General features: G+C 43.9%; 1 protein-coding gene across 1 annotated transcript in view; it reads left to right on the top strand.

Annotated features, from left to right (window-relative positions):
- Nucleotides 1-18,226, top strand: part of LOC142202516 (zinc metalloproteinase-disintegrin-like VLAIP-B) — a 35,653-nt gene extending 17,427 nt beyond the window's left edge. Inside the window, exons 7-25 of the mRNA XM_075272665.1 lie at nt 1,553-1,615; nt 1,962-2,033; nt 2,761-2,930; nt 3,756-3,840; nt 5,527-5,657; nt 5,890-6,067; nt 8,244-8,333; nt 8,770-8,965; nt 10,289-10,391; nt 10,579-10,723; nt 11,106-11,186; nt 12,675-12,750; nt 13,009-13,102; nt 14,090-14,177; nt 14,760-14,828; nt 15,365-15,406; nt 15,842-15,874; nt 15,960-16,034; nt 16,456-18,226. Coding sequence (XP_075128766.1) covers nt 1,553-1,615; nt 1,962-2,033; nt 2,761-2,930; nt 3,756-3,840; nt 5,527-5,657; nt 5,890-6,067; nt 8,244-8,333; nt 8,770-8,965; nt 10,289-10,391; nt 10,579-10,723; nt 11,106-11,186; nt 12,675-12,750; nt 13,009-13,102; nt 14,090-14,177; nt 14,760-14,828; nt 15,365-15,406; nt 15,842-15,874; nt 15,960-16,034; nt 16,456-16,479 — 1,815 coding nt within the window. The 3' untranslated portion in view covers nt 16,480-18,226. The remainder of the gene's footprint in view (nt 1-1,552; nt 1,616-1,961; nt 2,034-2,760; nt 2,931-3,755; nt 3,841-5,526; nt 5,658-5,889; nt 6,068-8,243; nt 8,334-8,769; nt 8,966-10,288; nt 10,392-10,578; nt 10,724-11,105; nt 11,187-12,674; nt 12,751-13,008; nt 13,103-14,089; nt 14,178-14,759; nt 14,829-15,364; nt 15,407-15,841; nt 15,875-15,959; nt 16,035-16,455) is intronic.
- The last annotated feature ends 4,513 nt before the right edge of the window (nt 18,227-22,739 follow it).

The following is a 22,739-nucleotide window of genomic DNA, read 5'->3' as shown; positions in this document are numbered from 1 at the left end:
TTTGGACTCCTCCCCTGGGCTTCCATCTATTATATTCTAGGGTCTGAAGAGTCAGTTTGACATAACTTTGGCAGTGTTTACCTTAGAGAGCTAGAAGTTGTATAGATAGGTTCCTAGAAGTTCTGAGAATGTTCTACACTATGTTTTATAGATAGGTTCCTAGGAGCCCTGACAGTGTTCTACACTATGTTTTATAGATAGGTTCCTAGGAGCCCTGACAGTGTTCTACACTATGTTTTATAGATAGGTTCCTAGGACTCCTGACAGTGTTCTACACTATGTTTTATAGATAGGTTCCCAGGAGCCCTGACAGTGTTCTACACTATGTTTTATAGATAGGTTCCTAGGAGCCCTGACAGTGTTCTACACTATGTTTTATAGATAGGTTCCTAGGAGCCCTGACAGTGTTATACACTATGTATTATAGATAGGTTCCTAGGAGTCCTGACAGTGTTCTACATTATGTTTTATTGATAGGTTCCTAGGAGCCCTCAGACTGTTCTACACTATGTGTTAAAGTTTAATGTGTGGTTCGTAACAGACTTATTTGACCTGAAACGAACCAGGGACTCAGGCCACCCAAACCTGAAACTAAGTGAATCCTGAAAGGATAGTTAGATTCATTTATCTCTAGTCTGAACAAAATCTGCTGTGTGTGAATACACCATTATGCCACCTGTCCCATGAAGCTAAAATAACACTACATGACTCATCCTGTGTGGCACATCTATCTGGGCAGATCACCATCTTACACCACTAATTGTGGTCACTAGAAAATCCTTCCAGTTTACGGCATGTCCTCATTCTCATGTGCTCTGAATCCTCTCTGTTGTCCTAACAGATTATATATTGCTGGTTTAGGATCTTAGTTGTATGTCTTCATTCACACTGACCAATAAAACCAGGGCTTGCTGGAGATGCAGCCTTGCACTCAATGATTGAGTATAGTATTGTTCTGTGACACGTGACATGATGCAACTGCAACGCAACAGTCACTGAAAACTCAAACCTGATGGATTTTTGGTTACAGTCTATATGTGACTCTTGCCACCATAGACTTCATTGCTTGAGACATGTCCACAATTTTTAACAATCTAATGGGCGTGGCTATAAGCCTTGGGCAGCGTTGCTTTGTAGCCCTATACACAGGTCTGGACTAAAATAAAGGACACCCGACGAACCTCATCATAGTCAATGGGGTCCCTTGGTATCCATCAATAGACTGTTTCTCTGCTGCTTTTGCCCTGCGAATGATGTAGGGGTCAGGGCTAGGGTTGAGCGATTGGGATCGAGAAAGATCGGATCCCGATCAGCGATCGGGCAAATTTCCCGATCGGGATCGGCTGGAAAATGATCGAAAATCAGATTTTAAAAACGATCCTGAAATCTCAAGATCGGCTGGACCCTAGTTAGGGCACCCTCACTAAATTTTTATGTCTCATAAATTGCACCATGTAGCACTACAACTTCTCATTGTGTTTCATTGCCACCCTTAAGGGTTCGGCCTGGGTTACATGTGTCTTTAATCCTTTTTGCTTCTCATTTATTCCAGAAACAGAATTTTCTAAGATCTCAGAAATATATCAACTTATACATAGTGGCCGACAATAGCATGGTAAGTAGAAGAAGCTGTAGTGTGGGTATACACCGTCCCCGTACTATATACAGACTGAGGGTGCACTGGTTCAGCCACTGTAATACAGACAAATCTCAAAAGAACAAGTAGCCATATAATATATGATTGTGCCAAGTCTGCCATATCTGGCTAATACGGGGGTCCCGGACAGGGGACACCCCACTATGTCATCCACGTGCCTAGGTAATCCTCCTCTAGCACTCTAGTATCCAGGATGTCTAATCTGTAATATCAAACATAACCACTAGTTGGCGGTGAGCGATTAAATATGTAAGAATCAATATTTTCAAAAAGTTGATATTAATTTTTTATTCATTCATTGTAGTATGAAAAATATAACCGCAGCACAGAAGCGATAAAACAGAGGGTATTTCAGATGATTAACTACGTCAATAACGTGAGTATATGCAATGTAGAAGACGTGATGTATCATTTACTGATGGTAAATTCCTTTTAACTTTCCCTACAGCGCCTCCACAGGCAAGATGAAACATTGCACAGTTTAAATTAAAATCAATGTCTTGTCCATGTAATGCCTTGACATGTCGGGTCTTCCAGAGCAAGAGACACTCTTTATAACTGCTCTTGTCGCTGGTAATAGATGAAGGTCTTGAAGAACACTTTATAGGGATTAGTCTTCAACTCCAATAACAATTTTACTAAATCTATAATCCAAAAATGTATAGCCTAGGCCTCTCCTGATCTGCTTATATGAGAGCTATCCAGAAGAGGCAGCCAGTACCCTATTAGTACCAGTCAGAGTCCCCATAGATTTTAGCCACTGTACCTGTAAGTACTTGTACATATGTCCTTCTTCTTAAACGGGTTCTCCACTTTGGACAATCCCTACTCGCCCTATAACATAATGTTTTATCAATGGTTGTCTGAATATAGCAAAGGGTTAGGTTTCCCTGCAGTGCCCCCACAGGTCAAATGAAGCATTGCACAGTGTCCTTCAAATCAATGGTTTGTCTGTAGGACAGGACAAGTTCTCCAAGGTGAGGGACACTCTTTGTAGTCACTGTACAGTCTGTCCACCATCTTGTAGAGGAAAAACAACAGTTTAGGGTACCATTGGCATGGGCACATTGATGATAAGTATGGCACAACATGTCTTCTTCTAGGTATACAAATCCTTGGCGACCTTTGTGGCACTTTGTGGTATGGAAGTCTGGGAGAAGAAAGACTTATTTAAGGTATCCTCCTCAGCCAATGAAAATCTCGATCTTTTCTCCACCTGGAGGACAAACAACCTTCTGCCAAGGAAAGATCATGACAATGCCCAATTCATAACGTAAGACTCTTTGCCTTCTACTTTACTCCATAGTGTATATTCCTACACCCTACTTGTTTTTATGGGACTGATGTGTGAAGTCTGCGTCCCATGTCATGGAGTCATTTGGTTGAAAAATGGCATAAAAAGTGACATAAAAAGTTGTAGTCGTAGTCTTAGTCCCCCCCACCCATTCCCTGTGGAAGAAGCCTATAAATGTTATAATAAGAAGACATACACTCGCTTCCACCGATAACCCCTTTGTACTACTCCAATGGTGTCTGGATCGTTGCTGGTCTGGTTCCAACACAGGAGAAAATGGCCGATACAGGTCACTGCTGTGTCTAAGGACTGGCAGAGAAGGCATTCCCAACGGGAAGTGGGGACCCAGACACCATTGGCGTAGTGGCAACAGGGAGCCAACTATAAGCCCTCTCATGACATGTACAGGCCCTTGCCAAAGAGTTTTAGACCACCAGAAGCCCCCTTTAACACTGCTCTCTACTTCCTGGTCTGCAGTGATTGGCTGAGAGGGCACTTCCTGCCATTTCCTGTCTGTTGAAACAAGACCAGGAAGTAGAGACCATCAGTAAGCATTAGAACAGGATTAACTAGGCATTGGTGGAGATGAGTATTGTTTCTTCCCACTCTGAGAGCTTTTTTTTTTAGCTCGACAACCCCTTTTATGCCTTTTCCATTAAATTTTTCACATTAAATAATGTCATATTTAATACGTTATGAAGAAGCCATTGACTCCAAGATCTGTAGATGCAAAAGTCGACCAGTCATGGCTCTCAAGACCATATAGTTACGATTGATGCTCACCACCATCTGTTCTTCTCACAGGCACAAGGACTTTATTGGCACCACAGTTGGACTAGCATTTGTGGGCACCCTATGTAGCAAAACCCACTCGACTGGGGTAATTCAGGTGAGCTGTGCATTAGGATCTTTTTTCTTAAAGGGATCATTTCATCAAGACTTCTTAGCATGTAGACAGCTTCAGAAATCAGTCTGTAGAGGCAACTGAGGCCGCAAAATCACGGGCGCAAAATAACGTGGCGTATACGCTCCTAACTCCCATTGAAATGAATGGGAGCATTTTGAGCGCGCCATCTGCCTAACGTGTATACGTGCCAGATCACGCGCAACCTTACATCATGTGAACGCACCCTTAGGGCCACTTCTAAGGGTGTTGTCTAAGCAGAATCCCTATTCTTGGCAGAAAAAGACTGGAAGATAGTACAGACATACCCTGTTTCCCCGAAAATAAGACAGTGTCTTATATTAAATTCTCTTCCAAAATATATGACCTGTCTTATTTTCGGGGGATGTCTTATGGCGCGGGGGACAATCGACAGTCATGCCGGCGCTTCCTTAACGGAGTGCCGGCATGACTGCCGGTTGTAGGTGGTGCAAGAGGTGGTGGTGGGGAGGTATGCTAGTTACCTTCCCCATCTTCATAGCAGCGCTGGTGCTGCTGTTGGTCACGGTGGTGGAAGTGGTTGGCGGGGCTTTGCAGAGATTAGCGAGGCTTCCGGCAGTTGTGCCAGAGAGCCTCACTTAGTGGGCATTGCAGCCGGCTGAACGCTGTGCTCCGTGTGCACAGGAAAGCTGGCTGCCTCCTCTGCTGTGATACCACTGTTCTGGATGCTGTGGGATGAGCTGGGAGAGTGGACTCCCCGCAGCATACGATGCTTTCCCATCTTACAGCAGCAGGAACAGTGGTATCACAGCAGAGGCAGCAGCCGGCATACCTGTGCACACGGAACATCGTGCACAGTGTTCTGCCGGCTGCAGTGTTTTTGGGGATGTCTTATTTTCGGGGGGTGCCTTATATTAGGCAATTTAACAAAACCTCCCCCCATGCCTTACTTTTGGGGGATGTCTTATTTTCGGGGAAACAGGGTAGCAGACAAAAGATCATGCATCCAACAGGGTAAACACAGACTAGGATATGGTTCAGACTTTCAGATGCGAATCGAGCATCAGTCAGAAACATAACTCATATATACAGACAGAAGGATAACATGTATCATGAACTGGTAACTGAGACAAGGCAAAGGGTGTAGGTAGAGAAACGGGCATATATATACAAACAGATAAACAGGGGTTGGCAGAAGGAAGTTTAGCAGGTGAGCACATTAATCCTTAAAGAAACAAGAGCACTCTCACAAAGGTAAGCAGATGCTGGGAAAAGAATTGCAAGAGTTCTGGCATTACACAGGAGATGATGGAGTGCAGCCCATCTCTTAAGACCAGAGAGTGAGATGGTATATATATATATATATATATATATATATATATATATATATATATACAGTATATATATATATATATATATATATATATATATATTACAATGTTACTATCCTACCTTATATAGGCAGTACAATAGAGCCATCATTTACACAGCTCATGTAATATCTAATAATAAAGAGACGACTCTGCTCATTCTTTCCCAGTCTATACAGTAAAGCTGACAAGTGAGCTACAGAAGACAGGTGATGTCAAGCAAATGTGTGTGGAAATAGTAACAACCCCCCCCCCCCCAAAAAAAAAAAAAAAAAACTTGCTCACTGATCGATCATTTAACTCTCTCCTTTCCTTTCCCCAGGACCACAGCAACTCACCCGTTTCTGTAGCGGCTACTATTGCTCATGAGATGGGACACAACCTGGGAATGAGCCATGACTCCAGCTCCTGTGTCTGCTCTGCCGATACCTGTATCATGTCACCAACTCTAAGGTGAGACGGGTGACACTAAGGTCTCATTCAGACAGTGCCTAGACCCATATTCCCTCCAGTTAGGTTTAATGATGATCCATGCCTCTATATCTACTAGGATTATTTAGAGCCTGGATTTTATGATCATTTGGGATTAAACCTAAGTCTTATGTGCTATACCCCGATAAGTCTACATGTGTTGGGGCCAAAACCTTGTATACATCCTGATTTATTTTTTCTTCATTTCTTACAGTTATAACACCCCGTATGTATTCAGTACCTGCAGCCTCAGCAGCTTCCGGGACTTCATCTTTGAGCGTATGCCAGAGTGTATGAGAGATGAACCATCGAAACAAAATATCCTGTCCCCGGCAATATGTGGAAATAAATTCACCGAGCTGGGAGAACAATGTGACTGTGGCACTGAACAGGTAACAGTGTTACCGATTGATGAAAATAATATCTAGACACCAATTTTTTGTTGGTAAAACTTAGAGGATCTAATTCTCGCCACCAAAACTTCCTTTGTTGGACAGGGGTTGCCCAAGCTCCCCCAGACAACTTAGATTTGCCAGGATTTTAACTAAAAATCAGCGGCTCAGGAGAAAGGGGGAGACCTCCTGGACCCTGACAAATCTCCCACGCCTGACATATGGGAATTGGGCACTTTATAGAAAAGTCTTGCACAAAAGGGGGAGCAGTCAGCACATTTAATTACCACACCCTTTGGGGACCTGGTGACATCTAGAAGGGGTATGACTATCCATAGAGGGAGTGACCTGCCCTGAAACTTGTGCACAGTACTGTTTTCTCAAATATGTATTTAGATCAATATTTTACATCAATATTTGTAAGCCAAACCAGGTGACAAACACAAGCAGAGAAAAAGATCTGCATGCCTTTGGACCCAGTCCTAGTGGGCGGGGCTGGCGTGGTGGGGCCCCATGCTCCTGAAGGAGGATACTGTGTGGGGCCAATGTGGGCATATAATACTGTGTGTGGGCCACCGTGGAGCATATGATACTGGGTGGGCTCACTGTGGAGCATATGATACCGTGTGGGACCACTGTACAGCATATGATGTGTGGGGGCCACTGAGGAGCATAGGATACTATGTGGGGCCAGTGTGGACATATAATACTGTGTGTGGGCCACTAGAGAGAATATGATACTGTGTGTGGGCCACTGTGGAGCATATGATACTGTGTGGGGGCCACTGTGGAGCATATGTTACTGGGTGGGGACCACTGTGGAGCATATGGTACTGGGTGGGGGCCACTGTGGATATATAATACTGTGTGGGGCCACTGTGGATATATAATACTGTGTGGGGCCACTGTAGAGCATATAATACTGTGTGGGGGCCACTGTGGAGCATATAAAACTGTGTGGGGGCCACTGTGGAGCATATGATACCATGTGGGAGCCACTGTGCAGCATATGATATTGTGTGGGGGCCACTGAGGAGCATAGGATACTATGTGGGACCAATGTGGGCATATAATACTGTGTGTGGGCCACTAGAGAGAATATGATACTGTGTGTGGGCCACTGTGGATATATAATACTGTGTGGGGCCACTGTGGAGCATATAATACTGTGTGTGGGCCACTGTAGAGCATATGATACTGTGTGGTGGCCACTGTGGAGCATATAATACTGTGTGGGAGCTAATGTGGAGCATATAAAACTGTGTGTGGGCCGCTGTGAAGCATATGATACCGTGTGGGAGCCACTGTGCAGCATATGATATTGTATGGGGACCAATGAGGAGCATATGATACTGTGTGGGGCCACCGTGGAGAACATAATGCTGTGTGGGGGCCACTGTGGGCACATAATTCTGTGTGGGGCCACTGTGGAGTATATAATACTGTGTGGAGTGACACTGTTAACAGTATCAGACCCTTTTCACTCATTGACATCTGGCGCTGATTTTTGCAACAGATTCATCCCTCATTCTGCCTCCTATTGAAATTAATTGGAGCAGAAAGCTGGGGGGAAAAAAGCGTCCTGCTGGATCTTGCCATGGATTCTGCAGCTGATTCGGAGGCCACGGCTTGAGACTTCCCACTGGTTAGACTCATTCATTTGGGCCTAATCAGTGATGGAAAGCCGCAACAGAATGCTGATGTTCTGCACCGTGAGCCGAGGGGAGAATATAAAGAAGAATCCGTGGTAGATATCACCTCAAATTTCTTTACGTTCTGATGTCTGAACAGGTTGTATCTAGTTGTATGGAAAGGACTGTATTACACTCCACTCCAGTAGGTCTCCCTCAGCAAAAACACCCAATTTCAATTGTTTTTGCTATATTGTGCATGAGTTACTCTAAAAGGGGCCCACTAGGGCTCTGTCGCCCAAGGGCCCACGCAAACCTGGAGTCGGCCCTGCCGGTGGGTATGTGGATACTAATTACTAGATCCTTAGATACATTTGCAGTAATTTTCTCAGCTTTTCAGTGATGATTGTGTTGAATTTCTCTGCAGTGCCTCCGCAGGGGAACTTAGGTATTACATGGGTTCTATGTAAAGTTCAAAAGTTCAGTTTATGTTAATACCTACTCAAAAAATTGCTCTTTTTGAGGATTTCCTTAATGTTTTGCAGGAATGTACCAATCCGTGTTGTAATGCTGCCACGTGCAAGTTCAAGGATAAAGCCGAGTGTGCAGATGGGGAATGCTGTGAAAAGTGCAAAGTGAGTAAAGCTTTCCTTTCTTATACTTCTCCTTTCCCATCATGCACTAGGTGTGTGCCTAGTAGAGATAAGAAAACTGGTTTGTAATGAGAGTTTGTTATGAATTTTCTAAAAATTTTGGGTTCAGCTGAAACCAAAAGTTTCAGCATTGTATTACTCTGGGGTCTCTTCAGACTCCAGAGTATCATAAGCGGAAACCCACCTTATAACACTGATACTCACCTTCACTCACCTCTCTTGGGCGTCCAGTCTTCTTTTCTGGTTTCCGTTGCTCCTTTGGCCCCTTTTGACATCTTCTTCAATGTCACACACCACACGGTCACCATTGAGGCCTATGACTGGTTTTCGGTGGTCACATGGAGCTTGCTGACGTCACAATTGTAGACATGGTTCCATATACAAATCAATGTAATTGTGTCCTATTGCTTTTTGGCAGATTAAGAAAGCAGGTGTTGTCTGTAGACCCGCTAAAGATGACTGCGATCTGGCCGATATGTGTACTGGAAAGTCTCCAGAATGTCCCAAAGATCGCTTCATATACAATGGCCACCAATGCAATGATGGCCAAGGGGTCTGTTATAATGGAAAGTGCCCCATGCTGGAAAGCCAATGCTCACAACTGTGGGGACCAAGTAAGTAAACCTTAAGATCATACTGGAATTACATCAGGAGTCTGAAGAAAGAAATTATCTGTTTTTTTTTAGATGCCTATCTAACAGGCTTCATCTTAAGTCGTGTAAGGCTTTACAATTACTATATTTGCTGCAATAGGCAGCAGGACTCATAGGCTTACTCTGTGTGCAGGCAATAGGCAGCAGGACACATAGGCTTACTCTGTGTGTGGGCAATAGGCAGCAGGACTCACAGGCTTACTCTGAGTGTGGGGGCAATAGGCAGCAGGACTCATAGGCTTACTCTGTGTGTGGGGGCAATAGGCAGCAGGACTCATAGGCTTACTCTGTGTGTGGGCAATAGGCAGCAGGACTCACAGGCTTACTCTGAGTGTGGGGGCAATAGGCAGCAGGACTCATAGGCTTACTCTGTGTGTGGGGGCAATAGGCAGCAGGACTCATAGGCTTACTCTGTGTGTGGGCAATAGGCAGCAGGACACATAGGCTTACTCTGTGTGGGGGCATTAGGCAGCAGGACTCATAGGCTTACTCTGTGCGCGGGCAATAGGCAGCAGGACACATAGGCTTCTTCTGTGTGTGGACAATAGGCAGCAGGACTCACAGGCTTACTCTGTGTGTAGGCAATAGGCAGCAAGACTCACAGGCTTACTCTTTGTGTGGGCATTAGGCAGCAGGACTCATAGGCTTACTCTGTGTAGGGGAATAGGCAGCAGGACTCATGGGTTCACTCTGTGTTGGGGTAATAGGCAGCAGGGCCCACAGACTTACACTGTGTGAGGGTAATAGGCAGCAGGACTCATAGGTCTACTTTGTGTGTGGGTAATAGGCTGCAGGGCTCACAGGCTTACTCTTTGTGGGGGTAATAGGAAGCAGGACTCACAAGCTTACTCTGTATGGGCCCTGACACCAATTACCCCATCGATTACTATTCCTCAGTTGCTGATACACAGAGAATGGAGCAGGAAGCAGACAGCTCTGTTTTCTGTATAGTGGCAGAACTGAGAACTGCAGCTTATGCCCCTTTAAAATGAACCTGGTCTGACCACTAGACAGAAAGCAGATCTGTCTGCCTCCTGATCCATTCTGAGAACAGCTGATTGGTGAGAATATTGGGTGTTAGACTCCCATCAATCTGATGTTGATGACCTATCCTAAGTATAGGTCATCAATATGTTTACCCCTTTAAGACACGATAGGTTACCCTACAGGAACTACATATGTAACCAACACGACATAGTGAGACTTAGAGAACATCACAACTCTTTCTCGTCATTTGTGACATGGTAAAATCTGGAAGTCACCAGGTCACATTTTCTAACCTAGGTGCAGCGGTCGCAGTACAGAGGTGCTTCACTGAAAATCAAAAAGGCCTCTTCTATGCCCACTGTAAGGAGGTGGATGGCAGCTATACCAGATGTCAGCCTCAGTAAGTACACAATCCCTGACCATAGTCATTCAGTCTTTAGTGATAATAGTCTCCAGAAAGAAATCATCCATATTTCATATAAGGTTCTCCTGACATAGGAACTTGTATACGATCTCCAATGCCATGTGGAAAGCGTCATGGAAGGCAGCCCTAAATACAATACTAATACAATATATCTATTACACAGGGATGTTAAGTGCGGAGTCCTCTTCTGCTCCGGAGGCAGTGAGAACCCCAGCGTGTACGCTAAAACGGTATCCTTTTTAAGCTGTAAGGCGGTTCTGGCTATCAGTGGAATGGTCCAAAATGGAACCAAGTGCGGAGAAGGAAAGGTAAGTGCAAGCCAAGAGGGAGAAGTATTACACTATGTCACTACATTATTCCTCGCTACTTCTTTCTACTCACATTTCTGTAAGAATCCTTCATTATGCCCAATCCCTTTTAGTTAGAAGGGTCCTACTTATGGAAACCTCAGTGATCAGCTGAGGATCCTGACAGTAAGTGTTTAGTAATAGCACTCCCGCAGGAGAAATGAAGCATTACACTTTGAAAATGCATTGGAAATAATGGCCTGTCCTTGTAAGCACAAACAGACCAGGTCCTCATATTTAGGTTAAATCATCAGGAATTCTATTCTTAGTCACAGATATCATAGCCCCGCTCCTTACATGTTCTCATACAATGCAATGACAATTATTTCCCTGTTATTTTTAGGTCTGTCAAGATGGAAAATGTGTCAGTATAAATAGCGCCTACCGGTCAGCCAACTGCTCTGCCGACTGCCCTGGACATGGGGTGAGTACAGAATATAGGGTACTTGAAGACAAGGCCAAACATGGCATTGAGATGGAAATGCAATAGTCAATAACAGGAGGGGCCATGGTATAAGAAATGGGAAGAAGAAGAAAAGCAAGGGCTGTGCATTCCTATAAAACTTGGGTGACCCAATGACTAATTTCTAGCTATGTTGAGGCAAAAAATGGCGGCTGTATCTTAGCTAATTACTAGATATGAGCGGGTACTATTCGAAACAGTAGTTTCAAATAGCGCCCTCCCATAGGAATGAATGGACGTAGCCGGCACGCAGCCGGGGCCGCTTACCCCCCTGCGCCCTGGCCGCTCCCACTCATTCCTATGGGAGCGTGCTATTCGAAACTACCGTTTCAAATAGTACTCGCTCATCTCTACTAATTACTAAATAAAGTTTCCAATAGGTGTTAAAGGGATTCTACCATTAAAACACTTTTTTTTGTAGATAAGACGTCGGTATATCCTTTAGAAAGGCTATTCGTCTCTTACCTTTAGATGTGATCTCTGCCGCGCCGTTCCTTAGCAATACCAGTTTTTACATGTATGCAAATTAGTTCTCTCGCAGCGATGGGGACGGGCCCCAGCACTGGAAATGCGATGGGGGCGTCCCCACTGCTGCTCGAAAACAGGCTCCAGCGACACCTCCATCTTCTGCTGGATCCTCCCCTTCTTTCTTCGTCTTTCTTCGGTGTCACCTCCGACGCCTGCGCAGTTGGCTCTGCCAATGAGACATTAGTAGAGCCGACTGCGCATGCGCAGTCGGCTCTACTAGTGTCTCACTGGCAGAGCCAACTGCGCAGGCGTCGGAGGTGACGCCGAAGAAAGAAGAGGAAGATCCAGCAGAAGATAGAGGCGTCGCAGGATCGTGTTCTCGAGCAGCAGTGGGGACGCCCCCATCGCATTTCCAGTGCTGGGGCCCGCCCCCATCGCTGCGAGAGAACTAATTTGCATACAGGTAAAAACCGGTATTTCTAAGGAACGGCGCGGCGGAGATCCCATCTAAAGGTAAGAGACGAATAGCCTTTCTAAAGGCTATTCCGACGTTTATCCACACAAAAAAAGTGTTTTAATGGTAGAATCCCTTTAATTAAAAATTCCCTACTGTTTTATTAAGACTATGTCTCCATGGTAACAGACAACAAACAAATCATGTAGTCTGATCCTTCAGTCATATTGCCTGACACCGTTTAGATTTCTGATTTACCGAATGTTTCTTATAGTCCATTGGTTAACCAAAAAATGATAGGGCGCCTTATACTTATCATGTGAAATATCATATAGTTAGATCTGAGCCAATCTAGTGATATTTTTTGGGCAAAAAGATGGCTTCCGTATTTCTTGACATAGAGGTAAATTACTGGACAATTGTATATATTGCAGTAATTCCTGGCCCGTTATATGGATAGGCTATGCAGCATATAGCCATAATTATAGTTATATACACTGTATTCACAAGATCCACCTTTCATTCAGGTTTGTGACAGTGAACTACAATGTCAATGCCAGGAAGGTTGGGCGCCACCGACCTGTGATGCCCCTTCAGATACAAGTAAGTTCATTTTATTCCTATTATTATTATGAGAAATAGGATGTTGAACCCAAAGATATATATAAATGTACATTATTTCCATGCGCCACTGTTGTCCATGGCCTGTGCACAGTATTACAACCTATCTATCTGTAGGGCCAAGGTCCTGGAGACATCTTAATCTAGAGCCCATGATGCATAGTCATTATAGGACAATCTTCAAGGTACAAGATTACCTAAAGAAAGAAGCTAAAGACTAATGCCCCTTTGTTGTTTCAGATATTGGCATCATCGTGGCCATCATCCTTATTGCCCTTCTTCTTTTGACCGGAGTTATCCTAATGTTGGTGTTCCGAAAGAGATGCGCAAAGAGGTATGACGGGAAGGGGAAGACCGAAAGGGTTAAAGGGTTTTAGGGTTGTAGTATTATATGGCGCCCCTTTATTACTTGGTGGTCATATAATTTATGGTCATGGCAAGTTCATCAAGACTAGCTCTTCGAGGGAGGAACTCAATGAGGAGCTATATATGCGATAAACCTCTTTAAGACATGGGACACTATAGCAAACCTTCATGGTATAATATGACAGAAACAGATTCTATATATTAAGGGGTTGTCCAGAAAACCAATTCTCATACACCCTGTTAGGAAATTCTGACTTATTAGAGGGGCCTTCTTATCATTGTATTGTCCCTCGTTGTGGAGGACCTGTCCTGTCCTGAATTATACAAGTAATCTGCACAATATATTATTTCACCTGTGGTGGCGCTACAGGGAAACTTAACACTATCAGGTTGGGTGAGGGCCTTCGCAGCGGGACACTTTGTTATCAGCCTGTTGTCCAGGGATCCTTCTAATATTGTCCAAATAGACTCTTTAAATGGGCAACTTATTGTAGAATATGGACAAAGACATCCCCAGGAGTGACCAGAATGTTGGGGACCATTTCTCAGAGGCAAGGGCAAGTACTGTCTGAAGGACCCCATGCCCTACTGCTCTATCACCCCATAGAAATGGCCATTCAGTGCATCACCATAGTCTCAACGCATTGATTGACAAAAACAAGCCAAGTAGTCCCATGGAGAGGACAACAATGGCATCATACCTGTTTGACCACTGGTCAAACCAGACAGGGGTACAAGGGACCCCTCTTCTCATAATCAGTGTTGGTCCCAGCAATAGAACATCCATTGATCCAACACTTATCACCAATCCTAGTCATCAACAACCCCTATAAGACAGCGGCTTTTAAAACAAGAGTGGCCCCTGTATGGTAGAGGTCCAGTAGATATGGAAAACATGAATACCTGTACAGATTCTGCCTTGTCTGACTCCATTTTGATGGATCATTTTCTACAGGGCATCAGCAAACAGAGTAAGCGGTGCAACAAATCCGGCGTTTCATCAGGCGCAAGTGAAGTCTGGCTCCAATGTATCAACACCGGAGGTAAGAAAAACTGCAAATACAGACATCATATTGGAAACCTCATCCAGGGTCAAATTAACTCTTTACAGCCCTCTTAGTATATGACGGGGCACTTCAAACTTTAACCACTCAATATACATAGTCAGTAGAGATGAGCGAGTACTGTTCGGATCAGCTGATCCGAACGAACAGCACGTTCGCATAGAAATGAATGGACATAGCTGGCACGCGGGGGGTTAAGCGGCCGGCCGCCGTCAAAGCGGAAGTACCAGGTGCTTCCATTCATTTCTATGGAGCGTGCTGTTCGGATCGGCTGATCCGAACAGTACTCGCTCATCTCTAATAGTCCGCGAAACCCAAAGATTTTAGTAGAACCAAAAAATTTTCTCTCCATTAAAAAAAATTGAAGCCCTCGACCAAATACATAAAAAATAAAAAAATTATGGAAAAAAAAATCAAAAATTGCAAAACCCATAACGAGATAAAAAGACCATTTCTAAAGTGTCTACAAGCTCCCCACCACTTATCCAGCAGGGCACCTTCTTTAGCGTTCCTCATCGGTATACTCCATATAATAAAATTTCCTTTTTTTTTTCTAAACAGCTGAGCATCAGGAATGTGTACCCTCCGCCGCCCCCTCCAGCAAAACCAAAGAAACCACAAGTAACACAGGTATATTTTTATTTCAGCAAATTTAGTATGGTTAGGGGGGTTCAGTGTGGCACTGTGATGGCCTGCTGGGCTGCCTTACACATCGGACTCCTGTGCCTAATGGAATATTTGGTCCTGGGTCAACTAGTGTAAATGACTCTAAGACCCACCCTCCATTTATACATCCACTTTTAACTACATTGTAATTTTTATTCTTACTGTTGTTCTTTGCAGTGGGTTTCTCCCTGATTTTTCATTGATGGCCAATCCTTAGCAATATACAATTGGTGGAGGTTCCACCCCTGAGGATCTCTATTCAGCACAATGAAGAGGCAGCTAATCAGTGGGTCCCTGGGGTCAGAGCCAAACTGATCATAGACTGTTACACTATCCATCAATGCAAAATCATCACTTTAAAGGGGGATTCCAGCATAAAACGCATTTTTGATACTGTTGAGCTATCTACAGGAGTGTATGTGACATCAATATCGAATATGCTTTAAGGCCAGAAACTCCTTTAAGTTATCTGTGAATTTGTTTGTTTTTTCTCATTTCAGCCAGCAAGCCGAGATGGATATCAGGGTCCACAGTACTCTACGGTAAGGATACAATTACGTAACTGATAATAAAGGCTACAAATAGCCATAGAAGTAGTTAGTAGTAGTTAGCTTTTCCTCTCAACACTTCCATTTTTGATGTGCAATTGGCTCAGGGGGTGGGGCTTCGTTAATGGGCAAGGCTTATTGTATTTGCAAAGATAGGAATGGGGAAGAGCTGCTGCTGCGGCCAGTTGCCTTACAGAAACAATAGCAGATCTGATCTGAGGATTGTGAGAAAGAGACAGGAGAATTCCTCGGTATTCAGTGAAGAGACTGTTTTTTAAGGGGCAATTTAACTACATTTAGGATGAAAGGTTATTATGGGATCAGTATGAAAATAAGTAAAATCCAAAGAGGTTAGATGAAGGTGATAAGAGTGGAATAAAATATGTTTCTCCCATAGACTCATATGTGTATTTTTTCTTCTTTTCATAGACAACTTCAGTCGAGTCTGCTAAAAAATCTCCGGTAAGAACCAAATATGCTGACCCCTGTGCGTGTGAGATATCCTATACATGGGATAGATATTAAGGCCATCCTTGCTTTGTTTCAGGCATTACAGAGACCAACCAATGCACCACCACCTGTACCCACCAGTAAGCCTGCCGCGCCTCCTGCTCCACCCAAGGTATGATAGTCTTTACTGCAGGGAACCACGAGGTGACTACCTCTAGGAATAGTCTCTGTCCAGAGATAGGTTACTCAGGCAGGCCGAGACACCTGTGTGTAGCACAGAAGAGATCAGGCAAAGATGTGGTCAGTGAACAAGCCGAGGTCAGGGTTGGCAGAGTCCGTTCATCACGGTAAACAGGCCAAAGGTCAGGATCGGCAGCACGGAGTCAATACGGTAAAAAAGACTGAGGTCAGGGAAGACAGAACAGGTTCAGATTTAGAACAAGCAGAAAAACACATACCAGCATCCTAGGAACCTTTATAGCTCAGTATAAAAAAGTATTGTATTATATTATTATTATAATATATTAATATAATATTAATATATTATTATATTATAATATCACTGTTCACGTGTCATTCTGTTCTAATTTCAGGCATTGAAACCCCCCAAGAAATAATACAGAAGATGCCGATAGAGTGGTGCATTTCCTCGATAGAGAACTTTTTGTATGATGTTTGTACATTTTTATGATGTTTGTACCTTTTTTTATATGTTGTTTTCGTCTATGACTTTGATAGTCCTGTGTGCACTGAAAAACAAAGCAGAAACATGGGCGAATGTACTATAGAGAATGCTATGAGTCTTATGAAGAAGGTCACCCCATAATGGTGCCATCCCTCTTTTCGAGGGTTTATGAGAACCTCCACCTAGCGCCACAGCATCGATGAAGAAGGAACCAGGACACTAGTCGGACATATCTGTTCTCTGATAAGGACGGGCCCTTCTGTAGAACTGAAACTTGAAGTCTATGCAAACTCTATAATGGTGCCAAACTGACCATGTGCCTTCATAGTTGTCGGAGGAGCCTTTGGGTCCTTTAGACAACAGGGCCAAGGTGCAACTTCTACTGCTGCACCCTCTATGTGCAGTGGCATATTAGTTTGACTATACAACACCCCTTTCTCCTGAATGTGACAACCCATTTTCCAAATGGGCCATTGGACCCAATGGAGGTGGATTTGCTGCCCCTTCTCACTGCTAAAGCAAAGAGTTGCTACCAATCCATCCATATTGCATTTCCACCATAATGGCTGCTACCACTGTAATGTTCAGATGATGGAAAATTCTGACAAAATCAGCAGATTCTCTATAAAATAATCGGAGCCTGTAATAAAATACAGAAAAGGAAACCTGTAATACTACATTTCACCTGTAGTGGCCGCTGCCACTGAAATAAGCAGATGACGGAAACTTCCTCTGCAAATTGAGCTGTTTGTAAAGCTCCCTGTAAGATAAGATGCTTGTGAAAAAAAAAAAAAAACACAAAAAATAAAAAAAATAACAAACCTGTAATACTACATTTCACCTGTAGTGGCCGCTGCCACTGAAATGAGCAAATGATAGAAACTTCTTCTAGCAAAATCAGCTGTTTGTGAGACTTTCTTTAAGATAATGATAGATACACTTGTCTACAATGGACTTGGTGCACAATAAAAATGGTATACTGTGTGATATATGTTCGCCTTCTATTGTAGGTATACATCAAGAGCTTTTACTTTCATATACACCAAATGGAAGCTGAGAGCATGATCAGATGATCAGATACACCTTGTTAGAGAACATAGCAGCCAGTGTTCATTTTCCCTACAGCAACCCCGCAGGGCAAATGAAGTATTACACAATTATCACTGAAATCAGTGGGCAACACATGTAATGTCTAAACATGTGGGGTCCTCCAGAGAGATCTGCTCTATGTAGCTCCTCTAGATAATAGATGAGGGTCCCAAACAGATGAAAGGCATAGAAATGAGTGGGACTCCTTTGATTCTATTGCAGGTATAGGCCAAGTGTGTACAAGGCCTTTAGTGGCTCTATGTGCTTTCCTAGTATATTCACTACAAGTTCTTTCCAATGATGATCACTACTTTCCGTCGGTGACTGTATCTGTATATATGGCTTGTACATAGGGTAATTTAACTATTGTTACGCCGGGGTTTTGGCGCTGCTTTGTTACTGTGATTTGGGTATTTGTAATATTTATAAATCTCATTGTCATATTTTTCAGCACAAAACTGCAGGTTGAAAGGCTTTATTTTATATAATATTTTTATATGACGTTCCGTTCATACTTTGTAAGTAGAACGGAAAGTTCTAGATGAACTGGAAATTAAAATGATTTCTTTTACTTTATTGTTTTACTGTATTTTTTTAAGAGGCAATAAAGAGGATATATAATAACTGGAATTGTCTGGTGTTTTGTGGCCCAAATAAGAAGAGGAAAATCCCTAAATTCATACAATGAGGAAGATTTATGAAAACTGTCTTTGTTCACAGTACCCAATCACAGAGATGCTTACATTTCTCAAGAGCAGAATACAAAATGCAAGCTGCTCTGTGATTGGTTGCAATGGGCAATAACGACAATACCAGATCGGTGGGGAGGGGCAAACATGTACAGATCTGCATGCACACCATGATGTCACAGAGTACAGGGATAATACACACAGTGATGTCACAGTACAGGGATAATACATACAGTGATGTCACAGTACATGGATAATACACACAGTGATGTCACAGTACAGGGATAATACACACAGTGATGTCACAGTACAGAGATAATACACACAGTGATGTCACAGTACAGAGATAATACACACAGTGATGTCACAGTACAGAGATAATACACACAGTGATGTCACAGTACAGGGATAATACACACAGTGATGTCACAGTACAGGGATAATACACACAGTGATGTCACAGTACAGGGATAATACACACAGTGATGTCACAGTACAGGGATAATACACACAGTGATGTCACAGTACAGAGATAATACACACAGTGATGTCACAGTACAGAGATAATACACACAGTGATGTCACAGTACAGAGATAATACACACAGTGATGTCACAGTACAGGGATAATACACACAGTGATGTCACAGTACAGGGATAATACATACAGTGATGTCACAGTACATGGATAATACACACAGTGATGTCACAGTACAGAGATAATACACACAGTGATGTCACAGTACAGGGATAATACACACAGTGATGTCACAGAGTACAGGATAATACACAGTGATGTCACAGTACAGGGATAATACACACAGTAATGTCACAGTACAGAGATAATACACACAGTGATGTCACAGTACAGGGATAATACACACAGTGATGTCACAGTACATGAATAATACACACAGTGATGTCACAGTACAGGGATAATACACACAGTGATGTCACAGTACAGGATAATACACACAGTGATGTCACAGTACAGGATAATACACACAGTGATGTCACAGTACAGGGATAATACACACAGTGATGTCACAGTACAGGGATAATGCACACAGTGATGTCACAGTACAGGGATAATACACACAGTGCTGTCACAGTACAGGGATAATACACACAGTGATGTCACAGTACAGAGATAATACACATAGTGATGTCACAGTACAGGGATAATACACATAGTGATGTCACAGCACATGGATAATACACACAGTGATGTCACAGTACAGGATAATACACACAGTGATGTCACAGTACAGGATAATACACACTGTGATGTCACAGTACAGGATAATACACACAGTGATGTCACAGTACAGGGATAATACACACAGTGATGTCACAGTACAGGGATAATGCACACAGTGATGTCACAGTACAGGGATAATACACACAGTGATGTCACAGTACAGAGATAATACACACAGTGATGTCACAGTACAGGGATAATACACACAGTGATGTCACAGTACAGGATAATACACACAGTGATGTCACAGTACAGGATAATACACACTGTGATGTCACAGTACAGGATAATACACACAGTGATGTCACAGTACAGGGATAATACACACAGTGATGTCACAGTACAGGGATAATGCACACAGTGATGTCACAGTACAGGGATAATATACACAGTGATGTCATAGCAAAGGGTTAATGCACAAACAGAAAGTTCCCTGTGTTCACTGTACAATGAGGTAAATATAATGATGTGACATGTAGATATTATCGTGTCCCAGTAAAGTAATGGAGTTGTGTCACTTTTCCACATACCCTTCCACCTTTGATAATTATCATTACTCGCTGTTTCGTCTCAGTTAAAATTGCCCCCCTTAGTTGCTGAGCCCCATAACAGCTACTACGTCTGCTACCCTGCTTGATACGCTCATGGCCACTGCCAACACCCATTATCATCAGAATTGAGGGACAAGAGACACTTACTGAATACAGTGACTTATAGAAGACGCAATATAAAGATATATGCAGAAATTTATCAGAATAGTGACATGCTGCTACACGGAGATTTAACCCTAAGGCATTTTTTGATATCCTATCATCAATATGAGTGGAGTTCCAACACCCGGCATCAAAGGCGTAAGCTGAAAATCCTGGGGCCCAATGTAAACTATGTTACAGGGCCCCCACTTACCATGTGCTATCAATAATACTGATGTCTTTGTATATCGCAGAGAGGCCCTTAGGGCCCCCTGAAGCACCAGGGCCTGGTAGCAAATGCCAGGCACCTCCACTGACCAGCTTTTTCCTACTTCATTAAATACCAAGCACAGCACCGTACAATTCATGTAGGTTATATTTAGTGTTGCCGCTACAAACAGGCCATGAGCACTATGAACATGCCACCATGGCCTGTGAGGAGGAAGTCCTCCTCGATCGGCTGATCTACTGGGGTGCTTGTCCCCCACTGATCTGATGACTTATCCTAAGGATATGTAACTATAACCTCAGGAGACTCAGCACAACAGTTTATTATAAATGACATCATATCTCTCCTCACAGGACCTGACAATTATGTTCTTACAATTTACTTGTGGTTCATAAAAGAAATATTTGTTCAGTATTTACTTCCTTTCTTCCCATCCATTTTACATTGTACCGCACCTGAAATATTATTTATATTTCCATGACACGCCAAAGCCCTTCATTGTAATATCAATAGCATTAAGCATAAAGCAACACATACACATGACATCACCAGGGCCCATCTTGGGGAGCGTTCACACTACCGTCGGTGTCCGACAGCTAGTGTCCGCTCCTAGTGTCCGCTCAAAATCTGGCACGGACATTAGGAGCGGACACTAGCTGTGTCCGTGACACCTGTCGTTTATTTAAATGGGTATCGGCTGCGTTCTTTTGCACTCCGTGCCCGTCCTTCACTGTCCGCATGTAAATATGTCCGACTTTTCAAGCGGACAGAAAAACCCGACATGTAGGTTTTTCTGTCCACTTGAGAAGTCGGACATCTTTATATGCGGACAGTGAAGGAAGGGCACGGAGTGCAAAAGAACGCAGCCGATACCCATTTAAATAAACGACAGGTGTCACGGACACAGCTAGTGTCCGCTCCTAATGTCCGTGCCAGATTTTGAGCGGACACTAGGAGCGGACACTACCTGTCGGACACCGATAGTAGTGTGAACGCCCCCTTACTCCAAAGATCTGTCTTGTATGATCCTTGAGACACTGACAATCCTTACAATGGGGCAGGATTGCTCAGCTATATATGCAAAAATTTGTTACACAGAGAGATAACAGCCCTGGCTTTCTCAGAAGCTGAGATAAGAGCAGTGTAATATAGTATGTGAACATAAAATCCTAACAGTCGTGAAGCCATGTCATTTACCGGGATAAAAAGTAGCCTATATTTTAATCGAGGTTACAATTTATCTATGTGCCAAACGTCATTCAAATCCGTTCAGCCGTTTTTGCGTGACTGAGGAACAAACACACAACATACAAACTTTCACATCCTATTAATTAAATGTTTGTGGGTTTGTGTGTGGATGTTTGTTCCTCAATCACAGCCAAATGGCTGAATGGATTTTGGTGAAATTTCACACACACCTACATATTTCCCACGAAAGTGCAATAGGCTACTTTAAATGTGGGTCACTCACCCCAAATCGCCACTGTCACCCTCCAAACACCCCTCCGGGCTCGGCTATAGAAGCTGGCATTCTGCCAGCGCTGCTCTGTCCACGCTCCTTCTATTGGTGCATTGCAGGCTGTGGGCGGGCTATAGAGCCAGGACTGCGGCACCATAGGTTGGGGGCTCAATGTGGGCGTGCCGATTCACCAGGGACACAGTGAGGAAGATGGCGGCCGCCCACAGGGTCCCGGAGCCGCAGCAATACCACGCTGCCTACACACATCACGGAGGAGGCTGCTGCACCCCACACTACACATACAGGTCAGTGCAGCGGGGAAGGGGGGGGTTCGGGGGGGGTGTTCCAGGGGGAGGAGGTGTCCCCAGGTCTGTGTCCCCAGGTCCCCAGCTTCAGTTCCCCCCCTACATCGGCCCCTGTGTAGTAACTCTCACCTTTGGTTCTCACCTCCGCTCCTGTGTCTCCTCCGCTCCACACACTTCCCGTGCTGCTGTCTGTGTCCTGTATGAAGCACAGCGAGCTCCGGCGTCAGGTTGCTATGACGCCGGGCCTGCTCTGCTACATAAACGCCACAGGGAGCAGCACGAGAAGTGTGTGCAGGCAGCCAGCAGAGGGAGCAGAGGAGAGAGACAAAGGTGAGAGATACTACACGGGGGACGATGTAGGGGGTGGGGGCAAGACACTGGGGGCACATGAAGTGAACTGGGAGCAGAGAAGGGGGGACATGAAGCTGGGAGCAGAGATGGGGGTAAAGAAACTGGGAGCAGACATGGT

Source organism: Leptodactylus fuscus, chromosome 5 (assembly GCF_031893055.1).
Source record: "Leptodactylus fuscus isolate aLepFus1 chromosome 5, aLepFus1.hap2, whole genome shotgun sequence".
NCBI classification, from domain to species: domain Eukaryota; kingdom Metazoa; phylum Chordata; class Amphibia; order Anura; family Leptodactylidae; genus Leptodactylus; species Leptodactylus fuscus.
The sequence above is the reverse complement of the archived record's forward strand: the minus strand, read 5'-3'. Positions and strand labels throughout refer to the sequence as shown.